Below are 23,799 nucleotides of genomic sequence, written 5' to 3'. Positions count from 1 at the left end.
AGTTGGGGATAAAGGAAAAAAAATTAATTTCTGCATTGCCAACGAGTTGTCACCCTGAGATACGCAATGTCAGTACTAGGATCTATGACAGCTTGCATCCCGGCGGTCTCCTGGGCTCAGGCCCACTCACGAACCTTTCAGGCTAATATCTTGGCATCTTGGGACGGCGCCCAGAGCTCCCTAAACAAGAAAATATCCATTCCAGGTCCGGTGAAAGCCTCCTTGTTATGGTGGCTGATCCCTGCCCATCTCCAAAAAGGAGTTTTTTGGAATCGAGAGCAGTTGGGGACGATCACCACAGATGCTAGCCAGAAAGGCTGGGGCGGCGATCATCTCTCAAGTTCCCTTCCAAGGCCTCTGGTCAGCAAACATCAGTTGCAGGTCCTCGAATTATCGAGAACTGGAAGCCGTCCTTCAGGCACTCAGGACAGCGAAATCCATGCTTTAAGGGGCACATGTTATGGTGTACTCCGACAATATGACATCGGTAGCTCTCTTATGTCATGAAGGCAGCTCGCGCCACAAGAGTTTGCAAAGGATTTCCACAGGAATCTTTTTTTGGGCAGAAAAACACCTCCTGTCACTGTCAGCTGTCCACCTGAAGGGCTCCGAAAATACTCGAGCGGATTACCTCACCAGGCAGGACGTTCATCCTGGAGCATGGTCCCTGAAACCAGATGTGTTCCATTCCTTAGTAAAAAAGTGGGGACAACCAAGGTGGATCTCTTTGCAACTCGGCAGAACGCAAGGGTACGTCAATTTTTCTCTCTAAATCCCAGGGATCCGACGATGGCAGTGGATGCCTTCTCCCATCCTTGGAGATTTCAACTGGCATACGCCTTTCCACCAATCCCGCTACTGGCAAGGACTCTTCAGAAAGTCAGATCAGACAGGGTTCCTACCATCCTGTTCGTGCCACTCTGGCCCAGACGCAGATGGTTCGGGGCCCTAGTGTCCATGGCTCAGGATGGACCCTTCCTATTGCCTCAGATCCCAGATCTTCTCCATCAACGTCCGCTCTTTCACCCAGACCTCAAGAGACTGAACCTGGCTGCGTCGCTTCTGAGGCCATCATTTTGAGAGCTATGGGTCTGTCTGAGAGGGTCATTGACACGCTACAGAAAAGCCGTAAGCCTGTCACTAATCTGATCTACTTTAATATCTGGAAGACCTTTATCAACTGGTGCAGTCCTCAGACTCCTGACCCGTTCCATTCAAATGTGGCTCACATCCTGGACTTTTTACAATTGAGTCTTGAAAAAGGTCTCAGCCCCAGCACTCTCAAAGTCCAAGTATCAGCTTTAAGTGCTTATTTTTATCAGGACCTGGCAAACCATTGCTGGGTGAAGCGATTCCTCTCTTCAGCGGTTACAGCCCGTCCTAAACCGCTGGCAATAGTTTCCATCTGGGATCTTAACTTGGTTGTTCAGGGTTTGACTCAGGCTCCGTTTGAACCTCTGGCTTCCTCTACCATGAGGTGTCTGGCCTGGAAAACGGCATTCTTGATCGCGATTACTACGGCCAGGCGAGTGGATGAAATCCAGGCTCTTACTGTCTGGGAGCCCTATATGAAGATTCTGGATGATCGAATCGTCTTTCGTCTGGATCCTTCCTTTCTCCCGAAAGTGATTTTGGACTTTCATAGGAACTAAGACATTATTCTGCCATCTTTTTGTCAAAATCCAGCTAACCAAAAGGAGATGGACTTTCATTCCCTCGATGTCCGTAGGGCAGTCATGCTATACCTTCCGAAAATGGAGTCCTTCAGAAAGGATTCCAATCTTTTTCTACAGATTGTTGGTAAGAATGCTGGAAAGAAGGCTGCCAAGAACGCTATTAAAGTGGCATATGCTACCCAAGGCCTCCTTCCTCCGGATCACTTGACCACACATTCTACTCGATCTATGTCAGTCTCCTGGGCTGAGAGGGCTGACGCTTCAATTGAACAGATTTGCAGAACCGCGACCTGGTCCTCTGTCCATACTTTTGTTAGACATTACCGATTGGACTGGCTTTCCAGTGGAGATTTGGCCTTTGGACGTAAAGTCCTACAGGCTGTTGTCTCTCCCTAGCCTGTTCGTTGGTACTCCTCCTGTGTGCTGTCGTGGAGGGTGACTGGAGGAAATGGAATTTATGTTACCGTTAATTCGGTTTCTAGGAAACCCTCCATGACAGCGCAGTTGTCCCTCCCTTTCCACTTATTCGCATGCATATTAATGGCTTATTTCTGAAAATAAAAAGATTTAAACCATTCATGATTTGTTGGTGGTACTTGAAAAAAACACTGGCGCTGGGAGGTGGGGAGGGGTTATTTAACCTCTTTGTGTTTCCTGTCCCTAATCGGGGGGAGAGTTAACCTCCTGTGTGCTGTCGTGGAGAGATTCCTAGAAACCGAATAAACGGGAAGATAAATTCCATTTTTTTTCAATTCAAAAAAATATATGAATGCTAAACACACTTATGTAAAGCTTTAGTCCTCCTTAACACGTCCGTGTAAAAAAGCGAACGTTTTGCACAGTCAGTGCTGTAGGTGCGTATGTGTCCATGAGAGACGGACACAGACACTGATACAGAGAGAGAGAGAGACAGACAGAACCTGGAGACATACAGTTACTATCCCGGGCAACACCGGGTACTATAGCTAGTGCGTGTGCGTGTGTGTGTGTGTGTGTGTGTGTGTGTGTATTATATATACAGTACAGACCAAACGTTTGGACACACCTTCTCATTCAAAGAGTTTTCTTTATTTTCATAACTCCGAAAATTGTAGATTCACATTGAAGGCATCAAAACTATGAATTAACACATGTGGAATGAAATACTTAACAAAAAGTGTGAAACACCTGATAATATGTGTTATATTCTAGGTTCTTCAAAGTAGCCACCTTTAGCTTTGATTACTGCTTTGCACATTCTTGGCATTCTCTTGATGAGCTTCAAGAGGTAGTCACCGGAAATGGTTTTCAAACAGTCGTGAAGGAGTTCCCAGAGATGCTTAGCACTCGTTGGCCCTTTTGCCTTCACTCTGCGGTCCAGCTCACCCCAAACCATCTCGATTGGATTCAGGTCTGGTGATTGTGGAGACCAGGTCATCTGGCGTAGCACCCCATCACTCGGAGGTGTGTTTGTGGTCATTGTCCTGTTGAAAAATAAATGAGGTTCCAACTAAACGCAAACCAGATGGAATAGCACGCCGCTGCAAGATGCTGTGGTAGCCATGCTTGTTCAGTATGCCTTCAATTTTGAATAAATCCCAACAGTGTCACCAGCAAAGCACCCCCACACCATCACACCTCCTCCTCCATGCTTCACGGTGGGAACCAGCCATGTAGAGTCCATCCGTTCACCTTTTCTACAAAGACACGGTGGTTGGATGCAAAGATCTCAAATTTGAACTTCTCAGACCAAAGCACAGATTTCCACTGGTCTAATGTCCATTCCTTGTGTTCTTTAGCCCAAACAAGTCTCTTCTGCTTGTTCTCTGTCCTTTGCAGTGGTTTCCTAGTAGCTGTTTTACCATGAAGGCTGCTGCACAAAGTCTCCTCTTAACAGTTGTTCTAGAGATGTGTCTGCTGCTAAAACTCTGTGGCATTCTCTAATCTGAGCTGCTGTTAACCTGCGATTTCTGAGGCTGGTGACTTGGATAAACTTATCCTCCGCAGGAGAGGTGACTCTTGGTCTTCCTTTCCTGGGGCGATCCTCATGTGAGCCAGTTTCTTTGTAGCATTTGATGGTTTTTGCCACTGCACTTGGGGACACTTTCAAAATTTTCCCAATTTTTCGGACTGACTGACCTTCATTTCTTAAAGTAATGATGGCCACTCGTTTATCTTTACTTAGCTGCTTTATTCTTGCCATAATACAAATTCTAACAGTCTATTCAGTAGGACTATCAGCTGTGTATCCACCAGACTCTGCACAACACAACTGATGGTCCCAACCCCATTTATAAGGCAAGAAAATCCCACTTATTAAGCCTGACAGGGCACACCTGTGAAGTGAAAACCATTTCCGGTGACTACCTCTAGAAGCTCATCAAGAGAATGCCAAGAGTGCGCAAAGCAGGAATCAAAGCAAAAGGTGGCGACTGTGAAGAACCTAGAATATAAGACATATTGTCAGTTGTCACATTTTTTGTTAAGTATTTCATTCCACATGTGGTAATTCATAGTTTTGATGCCTTCAATGTGAAGCTACAATTTTCAGTCATGAAAATAAAGAAAACTCTTTGAATGAGAAGGTGTGTCCAAACCTTTGGTCTGTACTGTATATATATCACACTGTATTTACACCATTTTTGTTGGTAGAAAAAATTCATTATCAATATGATAAATATGTTGGGGTCATCAGACAGACTCAGAAAACAGGATTTATTTTATTTACTCCAATTTGTAAAATAACTTTTAATGATAAATATTAAAATTACAAACACCCCCAAGTGAAGTTTCCAGGTGCTCATATAAGGGATCTATTCCACAAATATTAAGAGATGTCAGTATACACAATGAGGTATCCATCGATCCTTCTTTCCCTGTTCTCTCCTGTCTACCAGCGGAGACCACCCTAATGTTATTGTCGTCTCCCTGCTCCGCAGTGGCTTTCCCTATTCTTACCCTTTAATGACCCTATGTATCAACAATAAACAAAGGAGATAGTCCTGATGAGCTGGGGTATAGGTGTAAAAAAGGGGGGTGATGTTATAATCGTCCGTCATTACAGAAAGTGAGTCAAGTGACACAAAACAAATATTTGGCAATTATTATTCACTTCCCATGTAGTGTGTCTGTAGGAGCCTGGGCGTCACTAAGCTAAGTCATGGGTTCATTAATGGCCACCAGAATATTATACCAATGCCTTAGGCCGGTTTCACACCTGCGTTCAGCACAATCTGCCACTATGGAGAATAGTGCAGTCCGTTAACGCACTGCGCTATTCTCCATAGACTTGTATGGACGAAGCACTGTATTTTGACGTTGCGTCGGGCGGAGGGAACGCTGCATGTTGCGTTTTTTTGTGTTGTTAAAATATCGCACCTTAACGGATTCTGTTAGTATCCGCCAAGGTGTGTAATGATTGTCTATGGCAGCGGATTCCGCCGCAGTGCGCTAAGCGGCGGAATCCACTGACTGTTCCCGTCACGTTCTACTGAGCATGCTCAGCATGTCCAGCAGAACGATGTAAAGCATTTAAAATCACTCCTGGTCTCTCTCCCCCCTCTCCCCCACTCTCTCATACTCACCGATCACTGGCGTGGCACTGCACGGCTGTCACACTGCTCCGGCGGCTTTTCCTCTTTTGAAAATGCCGTCCGCTCATTATTCCATCCAGTATTCCCTGCTTTCCCCGCCCACCGGCGCCCATGATTGGTTGCAGTCAGATGCTCAGTGACAGCTGTCTCACTGCAAGAAATCACAGCCACCGGGGGGCGGGTCTATATCGTGCAGTAAAATAAATAAATAATATAAAAAAATTGACATGCGGTCCCCCCAATTTTGATATTAGCCAAGATAAAGCTGAAGGCTGGTATTCTCAGGATGGGGAGCCCCACGTTATGGGAAGCCCCCCAGCCTAACAATATCAGCCAGCAGCCACCCTGAATTGCCGCATCCATTAGATGCGATAGTCCCGGGACTCTACCCGGCTCATCCCGAATTGCCCTGGTGCGGTGGCAATCGGGGTAATAAGGAGTTAAATGGCAGCTTATAGCTGCCACTAAGTCCTAGGTTAATCATGGCAGGCGTCTCCCCGAGATAACTTCCATGATTAACCTGTAAGTGAAAGTAAATAAACACAAATACCCGAAAAAATCCTTTATTTGGAATAAAAGACAAAAAATCACCCTCTTTCCCCACTTTATTAATCCCCAAATACCCCTCCAAGTCTGGCGTAATCCAAACGAGGTCCCGCTACTCTTTCAGCTCTGCTACATGAAGCTGACAGGAGTGGCCGTAGAACACGACTGCTCTCTATCAGCTCCACGCAGCAAATGACGTGAGTCACGCGATCAGCCTTGCTGTCACTCAGGTGACCCGCCGCCACAGCTGCAGTCCTCCACCCGAGAGACGGTGATTTGCGGTCACCTCGCTCTCTCTTCTCCCGACCGCAAATCTCCTTTTCCCGGCAAAACATTAAAAAAAACGCAAAACGTTCTTTTAAAGGAATCCGTTACCTTTATTAGCACACTATTTGCAACGCATCCGTCACATGCGTCACACAACGCAACAGTGACGGATGCCTTGAAGGATATCCTTAAAGGATATACAATGCCTTGAGAGCTGTAAGGCACTAACATACAGGAAATCTTTCAGAGAGACCATTTTTAGTTCCAAGACAGTGTATAGGTGAATCGCAGTCACACGGATGGAATATGGCCCATCATTCAGAGCTTCCGGTAGCATAGGGCCGAAAGACCATCCAGTAATGAGTCTATATCTTATCCCACCAATTTCTCCATAAAGACTGAAATACAGAAGGACGTCCGGGGATATCACCCCAATGAACCAGCCGCATCCATTGATATCAGGGATGCTGGTATCCCTTGTTGTAGTTTGTCCTTCCAAATACCATCTCATTTCAAATATAGCCGCCTCGACGCGTTTCTCCCTCAGGAAGCTTCCAAGTGTTTTTCAATGGAGCCCAAAAATATTAATATCCATAGATATGCAAATATGGTCGCTCTGGGGCTCTGTTGTCAGTCCTCCCAGAATGACGCACCCCACTGCCAGGATTAATGGCTTTTTTTTTTTCCCTTTTTTTTACATTTTATTCCCTTTTTTAAGTAATACAATTAGCACCATATATAGTAATTTTGGCCAACATATTGTAGTAATGTCTCCCATCCTGGTCCTCATCTTTTAATAATATCCCCATCATTGTCCCCTTTTTGTAGTAATGTCCACAAACTTGTCCCCATACTGTAGCAATGTGCCCATCCTTGTCCCCATCCTTTAGTAATGTCCACATCCTTGTCCCCATCCTTTAGTAATGTCCACATCCTTGTCCCCATCCTGTAGTAATGAGCCCATCCTGGTCCTCTTGTAGTAAGGTTCCCTTTACTGGACCTCTTGTAGTAATGTCCCCTGTTTTGCCACTATATATATATACACACACACACACACACACACACACACACACACACACCCTGCCCTGCCCTGTGCAGCCACACACACACACACCCTGCCCTGCCCTGTGCAGCCACACACACACACACACACACACACACGCACGCCCTGCCCTGTGCAGCCACAGACACACACACACACACACACCCTGCCCTGTGCAGCCACAGACACACACCCTGCCCTGTGCAGCCACACACACACACACACACACACACACACACGCACACACACACCCCCTGCCCTGTGCAGCCACAGACACACACCCTGCCCTGTGCAGCCACAGACACACACCCTGCCCTGCCCTGTGCAGCCACAGACACACACCCTGCCCTGTGCAGCCACAGACACACACACACACACGCCCTGCCCTGTGCAGCCACAGACACAAACGCGCACCAAAACTTTCTTCTCACCTGTTCTCCGTGCCCTCGGCGTCTCCTTCCCTGCATCTTGCGGCCGGCAGGCACATGGACCCGGTAAGGATCACAGCCACTGTCAGCACTTCATCTGAGATTCAGGTGAATGCTTTGCTGGTGCTGCGCAGTGCGCAGATTCAAGTTCTCTTTGCACAACTTAATATCTGGCCAATCAGAGGTGAGCAGCTGAGGTCATACGCGTCACTTGCTTGGGCGGCGGCAGACATTGAATTGTGCAGAGAAAGATTGACTCCGCAGCATTGGCAAAACGATCATCTGAAATAAAGCTCTGACAGCTGCGGTCCCTGCACCAGCCGCGATTGTTACTTGGTCCATGGGCCTGCGGGCCACAAGAAGCAGCCTCAGGGGCCGCGTGTTTGAGACCTCTGCTCTAGAGGTTCAAAGGGAGGATGTACCAGGCCGTCAATACTGTAGGAAGGTCCCAAAGAGGAGATATATTCTTTATTGACATTCAAATGTTTTTAATTGCTTTAAAAAATCTTGTTAGTAGCTGAATGGACCCTCAAAAAGAGAATTAATCGCTGAGAAATGGACCCTCAGCATGTTCAGCTTCAGGCCTCTAGTGAATCCCTCAGGAACTTCAGAACATTGGGAAGATCAGGAGCAGAATGGAACCTCCCTAACACCCGGCCTTAAATCTGCTAAATCACCCGACCATAAACTTTATTGATTTTTCTTATTTTGTAAAGGGTGAGGGATCAAGTACGACCTCCCTGCAGGAGGAAAGCAGCTGGTCCTATTTGCGATTAACCCGGCTGGATTTTTTTGGGGGAGGGAATGAAGTACATTATTTTTAGTCAAGTTATAGTTGGATATTTTTTACACAGGAACAAATGGTGAGGACAGAAGCTGAGGCCTCTCCCTCAAGGGGCTGTCAAAAGAATTGTTTTCACCACCAGGGGCAGAAAAGCTTGATGACGATGGAGGCGGAGATGACGGTGGAAGCATAACTTCATTGCACAGCATTCTTCCAGTAGCTCCGTTCCCCTAAGGCTATGTGCCCACGTTGCGTTCTGTTACGCAGCGTGTAAGTCACTGCATATGCGTCTCAGAACACAGTCGAAAAGCTTGTTAACTGCAGAATTCCTGCTGAATTCATGGAATTCTGGATGCTTCCAGAACGCACATTTTTGTCACTGCGGTCCCACTCGGCTCTGCAGCATCCCCATAGACTTGCAGCAGAGCCGAGTGGGTCCGCACTGTCAAAAAGAGCATGGCTGGCTGCGAGACACTGCCGCGCGATCAGAATGAACTCACATGAACTTCACCCAACTTCATTGTGATCGCGCGGCTCTGCGTGTGCCGCGGCTTGATTTGCGATCACAGGTGAAGGACTAACCGGAGACCGCAAATCTCCTGAGTGACTGAAGTGAGCCGCGCGATCACCAGTGCCATCACTCAGGTTACCCAGATCGAGTCCTCCACCCGAGACTTGTGGCTGTGGGTAACCTGAGTGACCTCTCCGCTGACAGTGCGACTCACTTCAGTTTCTGCGTGGAGCTGACAGGAGCGGCGGTGTTCTACGGCCGCTCCTGCCAACCTCATGTAGCAGAGCTGGATGTGTCGTGGGACCTCGTGAGGATTACGCTGGACCCGGAGGGGTGTTTGGGGATTTTAATAAAGTGGTGAAAGAGGCTGTTTTTTTGTCTATTATTTCAAATAAAGGATTTTATTGGGTGTATGTGTTTATTTACTTTCACTGACAGGTTAATCATTGGGGGTGTCTCATAGACGCCTGCAATGATTAACGTAGGACTGAGTGGCAGGTATGGGCTGCCATTAACTCCTTATTACCCAGATTGCCACTGCACCAGGGCAATTCTGAATGAGTCGGGTAGAGTCCCGGGACTGTCGCATCTAATCGATGCGGCAATTCCAGGCGGCTGTTGGCTGATATTGTTAGGCTGGGGGCTCCCCATAACGTGGGGCTCCCCATCCTGAGAATACCAGCCTTCAGCCGTGTGGCTTTATCTTGGCTGGTATCAAAATTGGGGGGGGGTGGACCGCACGCCGTTTTTTTTTAATTATTTATTTATTTATTTAACTGCACTACATAGACCCGACCACCGGCGGCTGTGATTGGTTGCAGTGAGACAGCTGTCACTCAGCGTGGGGGCGTGTCTGACTGCAACCAATCATAGGCGCCGGTGGGCGGGGAAAGCAGTGAATACCAGATTGAATAATGAGCGGCCGGCATTTTCAAAAGCTGGAGAAGCCGCCGCAGTGTGATAGCCGTGCAGCTCATCGGGGATTGGTGAGTATGAGAGGGAAGGGGGGAGGGATAGACCAACAGTGAGAGAGACCGACCGACAGACAGAGAGAGACCGACATTTCAACCAAAACGCACAAAAGAAGTGACATGTTGCTTTTTAGAACTCAGCGTCTTGGCAGCAGCCGAAAGGCTGCGTTCTAAACGCAACGTGCGCACGGATTATGCACAATCTTCATAGATTGTGCTGGGAATGCAGGATGCATGCAGTTACGCTGCAGTTAAATACGCAGCGTAACTGCATGCAAATACACAACGTGGGCACAGAGCCTTAATCTGGAGGATAGTTTTTCCCCTCACTGCTCTTTCTAAAGCTGCCTTAAGAAAATGTCCTATATTTATAGAGCTGTAGATGAGAGTATTTGGCATTCATATATTTCTTAATTGCAATAACTGAGGCTCTGAGGTTTCTGGGTTTGCATCACCCAAAAAAATCCAGCTGGGCAAAGTATCACTTCCCTCCAAGAGGAGGAAAACAAATCTGATCCTACACACCATGTGCCTAAAAAAGCCAGCATAGCTAATTGCAAAAAGGACCAGGTTTTTCCTCCTCTTGCAGGAGGTGATACTTTGTCCTTAATGCAATTAGCCTGGCTGGAATTGTTTGGGGGAAGGAATGAGGTACATTTTTTCACTCAAGTTATCGTTGGATACTTTTTGCACAGGAGCAAATCGTGAGGGAAAAAAGCTGAAGCCTCTCCCTCAAGGAGCTGTCAAAACAAATGTTTTCACCGCCAGGGGCAGAAGAAATTGATAGTGGTGGATGAAGCGGAGATGATGGTGGGGTGAGGCGATCTTTATAGTGGAGGAGGCAATACTGTTTTGGACCGTTTTTAGAAAAAAATGGCTTAAGTTTGAATAGCTCTGTTCCCCTTCATCTGGAGGATAGTTTTTTTTTCCTTCACTGCTTTCTCTAAGGCCTCTTTCACACGTACGTGCCTCCGGTACGTGTATGGTCCGTTTCCTCACGTACCGGAGACACGTACACACACGTAGACCTATGTCTTCCTATGGTGTCGGACACACGTATCTATTTTCGCACGGAACGTGTGTCCGTTCCGTATATACGTGTGTCCGTTTATTTCTCACGCCGACATGTCCGTTTTATCTCCGGCATCACGGGTGTCACACGGAACGCAATCGGGTCACACGTAACACACACGGACCACACGGATGTGTTCCGTGTGACACGCACTGGAGAAAAGACATGTGTCTGCGAGGAAAAAAAACAAAACATTACTCACCTCCTGACCTCCTGTCTCTGCCGCTGCTGTCACTTGCTGCCGACCGCCGCTCATTGAATATTCACTTCACTGCGGCCGGAAGCAGCAGTGGCGGGGAGTCGGCAGGACCGGAGACCGAAGATCCGTACCACGGACAGCGACGCCAGGAACAGGTGAGTAGAAAGTTCCCATTCTCCGTGTGTTATCACGGAGAACACATGTAGGATATGCACACAGCACACCGAGGGCAATACGCACCTTTGACACGTCCGTGATTTTGACGCACGTGTAAAAGAGGCCTAAAGCTGCCTTTAGCAAATGACCTTTCTTTATAGAGCTCTAAATGAGCGTATTGGCATTTATATATTTCTCATTTGTAATAACTGAGGCTCTGATCCTGTAGGAACAGGCACGGGTAGCTTCTATTAGAGCTTTGCTCATGTCTGGTTGTACTTCTGGAAGCTGGCCTCATTATCTGCCAAAGAAACAATAACTGTGAAACCTAATTTGAAAGTCATGGGTGAGGGATAGAACAGAGGAAGGAAGGAACGAGAGAGACTTTTGTGTTCGAGAGACTTGTGTGTCCGTGCTGGTCCATGATAAACCTGGAACAGGTCAACCCCTATTCATAACGACCAATTCAATAAAGATAAAGGGAACTTGTCCTCAGAGGTAATGCTATTAACTTGCATGGATGTGGTTAATCTGCATTTATTACCTGCCCAATGCCTGCAAAAACGCAACTGGGCGAAAATGAACTTTATTCTCTTTGGCAACATTTGGTTTGTTAGACCCGCGGTAGACCATTTTCTTTGTCTATTCTATCTAAATGTGGAAATTCCTTTTTGTGTTGTAGAAAAAAAATCACATTCAGTCTATATTTCATCCTTATAGGAAATCCTTGTGAGAATAACCGTTTATCACTAAATTGTAAGAAAGAAAATACTGGGAATCCCGCTAATGAAGTAAACCTCATTACCCTTCAATTGCATCCTGGCCTTAATACTTCACTATCATATAATCCCCCTACTCATGAGGAACCCTCTGCTGAACAATCTCAGATTGATACCACAATCCCAGGTGACAAAGAGAAGACAAGATTTCAGTGTGACAAGCAACTTACTAAAAGCTCAAATTTTGTAACACAAACAAAGCACAAAGAGAAGCCATACTCCTGTTCAGAATGTGGGAAATGCTTTATAAATAATTCAGAATTTGCTAGACATGAGAGAATTCACACAGGACAAAGGCCTTATTTGTGTTCACCATGTGGGAAATCCTTCACAGATAAAGGGACTCTTGCTAGACATCAGAGAATTCATACAGGATTGAAGCCATTTTCATGTTCAGAATGTGGGAAATCTTTTATTTATAAAACAAGTCTTGTGACACATGAGAGAATTCACACTGGAGAGAAGCCGTATTCATGTTCAGAATGTGAGAAATGCTTTGCAAAGAAATCAAGTCTTGTGACACACGAGCGAAGTCACACTGGAGAGAGGCCGTATTCATGTTCAGAATGCGGGAAATCTTTTATATATAAAACAAGTCTTGTGACACATGAGAAAATTCACACAGGCGAGAAGCCGTATTCATGTTCAGAATGTGAGAAATGCTTTGCAAAGAAATCAAGTCTTTTGGCACACGAGCGAAGTCACACTGGAGAGAGGCCGTATTCATGTTCAGAATGTGGGAAATCTTTTATACATAAATCAAGTCTTGTGACACACGAGCGAAGTCACATTGAAGAGAAGCCATATTCATGTTCAGAATGTGGGAAATCTTTTACAAGTAAATTAGGTCTTGAGATACACGAGCGAAGTCACACAGGAGAGAGGCCATATTCATGTTCAGAATGTGGGAAATGCTTTACAGATAAATCGGGTCTTGTGTTACACGAGCGAAGTCACACAGGAGAGAGGCCGTATTCATGTTCAGAATGTGGGAAATCTTTTATACATAAATCAAGTCTTGTGACACACGAGCGAAGTCACATTGAAGAGAAGCCATATTCATGCTCAGAATGTGAGAAATGCTTTGCAAAGAAATCAAGTCTTTTGGCACACGAGCGAAGTCACACTGGAGAGAGGCCGTATTCATGTTCAGAATGTGGGAAATCTTTTATACATAAATCAAGTCTTGTGACACACGAGCGAAGTCACATTGAAGAGAAGCCATATTCATGTTCAGAATGTGGGAAATCTTTTACAAGTAAATTAGGTCTTGAGATACACGAGCGAAGTCACACAGGAGAGAGGCCATATTCATGTTCAGAATGTGGGAAATGCTTTACAGATAAATCGGGTCTTGTGTTACACGAGCGAAGTCACACTGGAGAGAGGCCGTATTCATGTTCAGAATGTGGAAAATCTTTTATACGTAAATCACGTCTTGTGAAACATGAGCAAATTCACACAGGAGAGAGGCCGTATTCATGTTCAGAATGTGGGAAATCTTTTATACATAAATCAAGTCTTCTGGCACACGAGCGAAGTCACACTAGAAAGAGGCTGTATTCATGTTCAGAATGTGGGAAATCTTTTATACATAAATCAAGTCTTGTGAAACATGAGCAAATTCACACAGGAGAGAAGCCGTATTCATGTTCAGAATCTGAAAAAGGCTTTACAGATCAATCGAATTTTGTGAGACATATGAAAAGTCACAAAAGAGAGAAGCCATAGCCATATTTACAATGGGGGAAATCTTTTATACATGAATCCCGTCTTGTTAGACATGAGAAAAGACATACAGTAAAAAAAAATGCAATTATGTTGTGTAGATTTTAATAAACAGTGCTAAGCTTAAATGAGTACACCCCTTTGAGAGATAAGATTTTAATAAATATCTCAACGCAAACAATTTCAACAATGTTTACAACACAAAACATTTTTTCATTAATAACTTGAAAATAATGTTAATAATATAACTAATTACAGAATCTTCAGTTTTGCTTAAATTAATTAATGCAAAAAAAAAATACATCCCACATCAAAACTACTACATGCACTATTTTGGATGGCCTCCATGATTTTTTAAGGACAGCACTAAGTCTTCTAGGCCTGGAATGAACGAGTTGGCAACATTACAACGTCCATCTTTTTCCCCTTCAAGAACGAGCTCTTTTAGAGCCTGGATGCCGGATGGAGAGTGAAGCTCAACTTGTCTCTTCACAATTTCCCCATAGGTGTTTGGGGTCAGATCAAGAGACTGTTAGGAACATCAAGAGTTAAAAGTTGTAACAAAATGTATTTTGAATGTTTATGCTTAGACCTTAGGATAGAGATGAGCAAGAATGTAAATTATGTCCTTAAATTTGTAGAATGTATGATATCTGCAGACCTGTGCCTTAGATAAACCAAGAAAATTGGTCAGCTCAAATTAGCAATGGCTAGCCCTTCATCAGCCTATACACCACACTGGGTTTAAAGCCGAAATAAATACTTTTTCTTTAAAATAATTCTAAATAATTTTGAGTGGTTCAAAACGTCGGGTCGGAGTGTAGACGCTCTGGTCCGTTATGTGTTAGCTGTTGGCGGATTACCGGTCGAGCCTAACTGTATTTTTTGTAATTGTCTTTGATTGTGAAACCTACAAACGAATATTCTGATTGTTGAAAGAATAGGGGATTGGGTTTGGGGGGTGGGGATTGTTTTGCATACCTGCGTGTATGTGGAATTTAATTGTTCTATCAAATTAAAAGTTTTAATAAAAAATATTCGATTTAAAAAAATAAAATAATTTTCTTTATTGAATAGTTTTAAAAATAAGTCAAATAATTTACGAAAAAGAACGGTGATATGCGTAGAACATTCCTCCTCATTATATCATCCATATAAGCACGTGTTTACATCAGGAAAAACATTACAATGTGCAACATACAAATATCAAAAGATGTTAAAAAAAAAAGTTTTTTCCAGAATATAAAGTGCATACACAGGACAATAAAAGTCACAATTTGTGCAAAACAAAACTAAAACATTTTTATGAGAAAATAAATACAGACGGTTGATCCAAATATTCCTGTATACAGGATGGGGTGAAAAATATCACAACAGTGATACATTGCACCTCTCCACATGTGCAAATGCGTCAGGAAACAAATGCCCACAAAATGCTGACAAAAGATTATCTACCTAAAGAGATACAATTCTCAGGTGTAACCACTAGAGGTCACTGTTGTGAAAAAGAAGGAAAAAAGGGGTCTGAACTAGTGCAAATGTATCCTAATAAATAGGAAATCCCTAATATTTATTACACAGTCCATAAAAAATTATTGCCCCAACCCGACATGGAAAACATATGCTATAGAAAGCCAAATAATGTGTCTCTGCTATTTCATCCTTCTTCTCTGCGCGATTCCTAAAGTTTAACATGAACAAAACAAAATTCATTGTCTTTCCTCCTCATTCAACTCCTCCAAGCCTATCCATCAAAGTTGATGGCTGCTCACTCTCCCCAGTCTCACAAGCTCGTTGCCTTGGAGTAACCCTCGACTCTGCTCTATCCTTCAAGCCACACATCCAAGCCCTCTTCACCTCATGCAGACTACAACTCAAAAATATCTCCCGGATCCGTGCATTACTTAACCAAGAATCATCAAAAACATTACTACATGCCCTCATCATCTCCCGCCTCGAATACTGCAACCTCCTGCTCTCTGGCCTCCCTTCCAACACTCTTGCACCCCTCCAATCTATCCTGAACTCTGCAGGCCACTTAATCCACCTCTCCCTTCGCTATTCCTCAGCCTCACCACTCTGCCAATCCCTTCACTGGCTTCCCATCCCCCAACGACGCCAGTTCAAAACATTAACCATGACATACAAAGCCATCCACAACCTGTCTCCTCCTTACATCTGTGACCTAGTCTCCCGGTACCTACCTGCACGTAACCTCAGATCCTCACAAGATCTCCTTCTCTACTCCTCTCTTATCTCCTCTTCCCACAATCACATACAAGATTTCTCCCATGCCTCCCCCATACTCTGGAACGCTCTACCTCAGCATATCAGACTCTCCATTACCGTGGAAAGCTTCAAGGGGAACCTGAAGACCCATCTCTTCCGACAATCCTACAACCTACAATAGCCCTCAGTCCAGTACACCACTGCACAACCAGCTCTGTCCTCACCTATTGTACCATCACCCATTCCCTGTAGACTGTGAGCCCTCGCGGGCAGGGTCCGCTCTCCTCCTGTAGACTGTGAGCCCTCGCGGGCAGGGTCCGCTCTCCTCCTGTACCATTCTGTTTTGTACTGTTAATGATTGTTATACTAGTTTTTATTTTTAGTCTTATTCACTTGTAAAGCGCCATGAAATTAATGGCGGTATAATAATAATAAATAATAATAATAAATATATTACGCAGACCCTAAAGTATTGCACAAAGGAACACGGATAATAAATGCTGCCAATTTTCTGGGATAAATGAAGCAACAATCTATAGTGCTTAATGCACCACCCTAGGGAATTATATAGTAACAAAAACCCAGATGTATTAATGCTGTATAAATGGCAGATGAAATGAGCAAGATATATTGCCCAGACCCTGAATCATTGCACAAAGGGAACAGCAAGTGCACATTGCAATGATCTGAAGGAAACAACACAGCCAAGATGAATACAAATGATCAGGCTGAGAAAAAGCCATACAATCAGAATAAGGACCAAGTGTCCGGCTGAGAATAAATACCGTGCAGCATGTATAAGAGAAGAACCGAATACCCTGACGCGTTTCGCCTGGGGGGCTTCTTCATAAGGTCCCCCCAGGCTTCGTGAGGAATGTTCTACGCATATGCCCGTTTTTGTTTTAAATTATTTGACTTATTTTTAAAACATTTCAACAAAGAAAATTATTTTAAAGAAAAAGTATTTATTTCGGCTTTAAACCCAGTTTGGTGGATAGGTGTTACTGTGCCTTAGATAACGGATATGTAAACGCATGTGCTTGTTCCAATTATTAAATTCCTTGCTCCAAATAATAATTGTCTTATATTCCAATTATTAAATTCCGAAAAAGCTGCGTTCACTTATAGATTTTCACCAATAAGTAATGGACAGGTATGCCTGAGTGTCTATTGTACTGTATCTAAGACATCGCCTTGTCTCCTTGCTGCAAGAATAAAACCCGCTTGCTTCAGATGAATTTGTGCCTCAATAAATAATTTCTCTAACGACTTGGTCCTTCGAACCAGAACCCAACAGCCTTTCACCTCCCCGGGTCGCTGCTGAAACGCTGCACAGGGCTTCTGAAAAGAAAGACCTCCAGCTGGATTGCTGTAGAGCGAGGCCGGCCTCACTGGATGGAAGGAAAGGTGACGGGTTCTAGAAGAGAGGACGGTTTCATCACAAGCAAGTTAAGACCATGAGATATTTGTTCTCTTTAAACTTACAAATCCGGGCAGCTTAGAAATCTGGAGACAAACGGAGATAATGAAACATCTTAGGCTGGTTTCACATCAGCACTTTTCGGCAAAAAAACGTAAAACGCATATGACCAGATCCTGCGGATTGCATGTGCAACGCATGTAACCGCAATTGTTATTTTACCGGATCCTTCTGCAGCAGGACAGAATTTATCAGCCGGCACTGGAGTCAGCTGATCGGGAGTCATCAGATCAGGAGTCAGCTGACTCCTGATATCACAACCCGCACACGCTGCGATTGATACAGGTTAACAGCAGTCACAGGCTGCTGCCAATCACGTGTGACCGTGTGCGGGCTGTGTGGTCTGGAGTTCAGCTGAGTTCAGATCAGCTGACTCCAGCGTCGGCCGATTACTTGTTCTGTGTCCCCTGCATCCATCGCAGAGTGTGAGGTCAGCTGAGTTCGGCCGACACTGGAGTCAGCTGATCTGAACTCAGCCAGCAGAACAAGTAATCAGATCAGCTGACTCCAGTGTCGGACAATTACTTGTTCTGTGTCCTCTTGCATCCATTGCAGAGTATGCGGGCTGGAGTACAGCTGAGTTCAGATCCGATGACTCCAGTGCCGGCCGAACGCGGCTGACCTCACAGCCCGCACACGCTGCGATGGATGCAGGGGGACACAGAACAAGTAATCGTCCGACACTGGAGTCAGCTGATCTGATTACTTGTCCTGCTGGCCGTGTGATCAGGATTAGGGAAGAGTGCGCTGTAAAATGCTCCATGGGTGAAGCCCTTGTCTTTTTTTTTTAATTCATTAAAAAAAACAAACAAACACATAACCCTAACCCTAGGGTTAGGGGTAGAAAAAAATGCGTCAGCTCCCGCTGCATTTTCTGTTGCTAAGAGTAACCCAAACAGCTACTGGCTGCTAACCCCCACTGCTTGGTGTTACCTTCACTGGTGATGGAAAATCCAGGGAATCCTGTTTTTTGGTTGTTTTTTTTTGGCCAAAAACTAAAAAAAAATTAAAAATATGATGTGGGCTTTACCATATTTTTTGTATGCTAGCCACGTACAGCAGGCAGGTACAGGCTGTCCTCAGCTGCCTATTTGTACCTGGCTGGGAACCAAAAATATAGGGAAGCCTTTTTTTTTAATTATTTCATGAATTTCATGATATAATTAAAAAAAAAAAAGTTAAATAAATAAATGATGTAGGCTTCGTCCAATTTTTGTGTCCAGCCAGGTACAACTAGGCAGCTGGGGATTGGAATCCGCAGCGCAGGGTAGTCCAAGCTTTTTGGCCCCCTGTTGCGACTTGCAGTCCACAGCCACCCCAGAAAATGACGCTTTCATAGAAGCGCTATCTTCTGGCATTGTATCCAACTCTTCCAGCGGCTCTGGTGTCGGGTGGCACGCTGGGTAATAAAGGGTTAATACCAGCTGATATAAAGCCTGAGATTATGTCAGGCCAAGTTTCACCCAGCCATTAGGAATTTCCAATAAAGGGTTAAAAAAGACAAAGACATCACACAGAGAAAAAATATTTTATTAGAAATAAATACACAGACACACTCAGGGACTCCATCTGAGACTCCATCTTTATTACTCCCTCTCACCTCTCCATGATCCTGGTCTGCTTTCTGGGCTCACTACTGAGAACAGAATCCTGCCTACCAGAATGTGGTAACTTGTGGTACAGGAGGATTCTGCCCATTGAAAAGCATTGCAGGTACTGCCGCAATATGAAGGATCCAGTAAGATGCAGTATTTTGTCCGAGGTAAAAAACACTACAAGTAGCTTTTTTGAAAAAAGATAAAATACTGCATCTCACTGGATCCAGTGTATGCCACACGCAACCGCAAGTGAACACATATTGCCGCGATTCCATTGCAAATGCATTGAAATGACAAAAAACTTGTTGAAAAGAAGTGAAGTCCTCAGTGGTTGATACCAAATGAAAAGATGGTGATAATAGCAGCTTTCGAGACTACTCAGGTTTCTTCATCAGGCTCAGTATAATACAAAATCTGAAGAGTCACATATTTATACACAACAGGACATAGAATGGAGCAGTAATAAGACAAGTTATGTGAAGTAGAACTATCACTATGGCAAGAGGACAAACTGTTGTGGCCGTAAATATTGCTGCAGTTCATAGATAAGCAGTGTGAAAGTTTTATTGTCCTCTGATTAAGGTCAGGTCCAGAGCTGGGATGCCCCCAGATGGTGTGAGGAGCACATTTCTTAATTGTAAAAAGAAATGTGCTTCTCAGCCATCTGGGGGCATCCTAGCTCTGGACCAGACCCCAATCAGAGAAGAATAAAACTGTTTATTCTTCGGGTCCGTACGATTACAGCAATATCACAAACAGGGGTGGACTGGCCCACCAGGAGGTCGAGAGAACCCCCGGTGGGCCCCTGCTATTGATAGCCACGTCCCCCCTGATCCCCCTGGGCCCCTATGGGTATGTGAGAGAGGCCCCCCAGCCGGTAATTTCACTAATCATATCGGCACATTGCAACACCCCAGGCCTGCACCGACCGCGCCGGTATTCAGATGTATGCGCTTCTTTCAGGCGCACATAGGGTAATTTCACACAGTCTGTTTTTCGCAGCATTTTTGCGCGTTTTTCGGGTGCGTTTTTGTTCAGAAAATTGCATGAATTTGCTTCCCCAGCAGTCTTTGAGTTTTCATTTTTGCTGTCTGCACACAGTGGTTTTTTTAGCTGCATTTTTGTGGTGCCCACAAAAACGCAGCATGTCAATTATTTTTGCGTTTTTCACTGCGTTTTCCACCCATTGAGTTCAATGAGATGTTCAAAAACGCAATGAAATCAGCAAATTGCAAATATAGCTGCGTTTTAGTGCGTTTCAATGACTAAAAACGCAGCTATAAATGCAAGGGGTGGGTAGTAAAGTGACATGTACAGGAAGAGGATTCCTTCTGTCAGTAAACACAGAAGCGTGAATCCTCCCGGTACCGCCACCGCTGCTTCCATTTCCCGCCTGGTGCCATCTCCGCTCCCGTGTGGGAGGTGGAAGCGGCTGCTAAATCAAAAGTGAACAGTAGAAAAATCTCATACTCACCTGTCTGCAGACTCCCGGTGCCATGTCCGCTCCCAGCTCCTCTCCCGGTACCGCCACACCCGCTCTGGCTGTGTGCCGGCTCGCAGGCACGTATGATAGCTGCAGGACCTGGCGGTGATCACCTGATGCGGTCACCTGACGCATCAGCTGATCGTAAGTCTTGCGGTGACACCGAATTTTACCGCCCGGCCGGCTATCAGCTGATGCCGTCAGGAGTCTTCATCAGCTGATTACCGGCAGCTCCTGCAGCGGTCGGACGGGAGTCAGCACAGACGTGTGTAGTTGGGTTTTTTTTGGTTTTTGCACTGATGCATCAGCCTAGACTGTACAGCGAGCGAGCGCCGAGTGACTGATTCCCCGGCGCTTGCAGTCAGTTCATGACAGCTGCAGACAGGCCGGGGTAATCTCTGGAGTTCAGGTGAGTGTACTAGAGATTAGCCCAGGATGTCTGCAGCTGTCATGAACTGAACCGCAAGTGCCGGGGAATCAATCACTCGGCGCTCGCTGTAAAGTTCAGGCTGCACGCCGGAGCTCAGGTGACCGCTCCGGAGTGCTGTGCAGGTACCTGAATCCAGGCCTGGCATTACTCGAGATTCCTCCTGTAGCCAGTCCGACGCTGCACAGACGTGTGTAGTTTGTTATTTTTGTTTTTGCACTGATGCATCAGCTGATTGTATAAAAGCTGTTTATACAATCAGCTGCTGTGTCATCTGATTCAGGCCCTTGAACCTGACACATCATCTGATCGCTTTGCCTTCCAGCAAACCGATCAGATGATATTGGATCCGGATTGGACGGCGCGGGACCCTGACCCAAGATTACTGCGGAGGGGGGTTCTTTATTTCAATAAAGATGGAGTCACTAATTGTGTTGTGTTTTATTTCTAATAAAAATATTTTTCTGTGTGTTGTTTTTTTTTTTTTAAACAAAATTTTTTATTTCTTTTCTTGTAATGGTAAAATAGGGTACAGAATGAAGAAAATAAGGGTCAACAAATCAAAATATCAAATAACATAGTCTCTACAATTTATCGATCAAATATTTGTCACGGTCATCAAATTTGCTCCTTCCCCTTCTTCGTCAATGTATATTTCCATTATTCAGTCTCCGCTGCCCCCCATCAGCATTCCTTAATAACTTGCTACAAACATTACTTGTAAACACTATCCCTCCCATTCCCCCCTCCCCTCTCCATGCGACACAACCCAGAATTTGGCCAACTATACTTTCAGCTCGCACAGGGACCCTGACAGATCTTCCTTCATGTACCATTCCGTAGACACAAATGTGGACATTATTTGTATTGTTTCTTCTCTAGAACATATAACGCTTATGAACTTTCTCCATTTACTGAAAAATGTTGCTGTCATCCTTTCTTTACACCTCTCCACCATCACCTTCTCCAGCATGAGCATTTTTTTCAATTGATTAACAAGTTCTTCTTTTGTTGGTGTTTCCTTCACCAGCCACTTCTGAAGAATAGCCCTTTTACTTATCATTGCTATATCATGGAAAAGATTCGGTAACTTGTCTCCCCCTTTCTCTCCCTCCTCCCGATGCTGATAGTGAAATAACCAGACCATTGGCTCTAACTCTACATTTCTATTCCAGATTTTCCTCACTACCCCTTGGACTTGTTTCCAAAATCTTTTAATCCTTTTGCACTGCCATATCCCATGATATAGATGTTTTTTCCGTACCACAATTTGGACAACTCATCATCTTATCTGGATATCTTGCATTCAGTATATTAAATCCATAGATAGCTCTATGTATGATCCTGAATTGGGTATCTCTTAAGTTCTCATTCACAATCTTCTTTCTCATCACTATCCAACCATTCAAAATCTTCTCCTCCACTTCTTGATCTCCCAACTGCTTTGCCCACCCTTCCAACATTCTTCCTGATATGTTAGGGACTAACACTTCTCTCATATTTCCATAAAGACTTGATATATTTGTCCCATGGATGTCCCTTAATATGATCGCATCCATCTGATTTGCCTCATATTCGTTATTTATGTTGTATAGTTTCTTCATTATCCCTTGTTTCACCTGTTCAAACTGGAGAGTCTGAAATGGGCGCAAGTCATACTTTGCTCTCAACTCCTCACACGTCATCCATCTCCGTTCTGTATCATGCATCAGGTTTTTTAGAGTTCCAATCCCTTTTTCCCTCCATTCTTTAAAGAGATAATTTTCCCTTCCCTGTGGAAAGTCAGGACAAGCCCATATATTAAGGAATTTGGAGATGTTCCAGGCTAACCCGAACTTTTGTGTGTCTCTACAAATCAGTGAGTGTTTAATGTTGGGCGGCAAATTTGGAATGGAGGTATGTAGGATTGAACTCAGGTCCCAAGGTTTACAAAATTCTGCCTCTATATCCCAGTCAGAATACCTACTTGTTCGTCTAATCCAATCGACTACATGTCTTAAGATACAGGCGAAATTGTACCCCCTGATGTTAGGTAGTCTGATCCCTCCATTTTCTGTTGATAACATTAGCTTTTTGGCACTAATCCTCGGCCTATATCCCTTCCACAAAAAACATGAGAACGCTTTTGTCAATCTGTTCACATCCGAGTGTTTAAGAAGCAATGGGATTGTCTGCATTGGATAGAGAAGCTTGGAAAAGCTCATCATTTTTATTAGATGATTTCTTCCCAGAAGAGTCAACGGCAAATTTGCCCAACCTTGCAGTTCACGTTCAATTTTCTCGATCAAAGGGGAATAATTTAATGAATATATGGTCTTAGTATCCCTCCCAACCTGTACTCCCAAGTATTTAATTGTATTTCTAGCTATTGGAATGTCACATAATGCACCCCTCTCCCCCTACGCTCTCTTTCTGTCCAATAAGAGAATTTCACATTTGTTTTTGTTAAGTCTAAACCCTGCTAACCTCCCAAACTCCTTAATTTGTTCTATGACTCTACTCAATTGCGTTTTAGGTTTGCTCATGAACAGGATTATATCATCAGCAAATAAGACCAAGCGCAATGACTTCCTCCCTACCTTGATCCCTTCAAACCACCCCCCCTCATTCAAACGTCTAGCCAGTGGTTCAATAGCCAAGTTAAACAATAGTGGTGACATCGGGCACCCTTGCCTGGTTCCCTTCATCAAAGGAAATGTTTTTGACAGAAATCCCGGGGTACTCACTCTTCCCTGAGGATTTGCATAAAGGACCCTCACAAAATTCCTAAAAGCTCCGTGTAAGCCCAGGTGATATAACACCTGTTCCAGCCATGACCACCTCACATTGTCAAAGGCTTTCTCCGCGTCCA

General features: G+C 44.6%; 1 protein-coding gene across 1 annotated transcript in view; it reads left to right on the top strand.

Moving 5' to 3' along the window:
• LOC142263819 (uncharacterized) overlaps nucleotides 1-17,176 on the top strand; it is a 126,982-nt gene extending 109,806 nt beyond the window's left edge. Inside the window, 1 exon segment of the mRNA XM_075332242.1 lies at nucleotides 11,945-17,176. Coding sequence (XP_075188357.1) covers nucleotides 11,945-13,839 — 1,895 coding nt within the window. The 3' untranslated portion in view covers nucleotides 13,840-17,176.
• Nucleotides 17,177-23,799: the final 6,623 nt, after the last annotated feature.

This window comes from Anomaloglossus baeobatrachus, chromosome 1, assembly GCF_048569485.1.
Source record: "Anomaloglossus baeobatrachus isolate aAnoBae1 chromosome 1, aAnoBae1.hap1, whole genome shotgun sequence".
Taxonomy (NCBI): domain Eukaryota; kingdom Metazoa; phylum Chordata; class Amphibia; order Anura; family Aromobatidae; genus Anomaloglossus; species Anomaloglossus baeobatrachus.
This window is presented reverse-complemented; position numbering and strand designations above follow the sequence as displayed.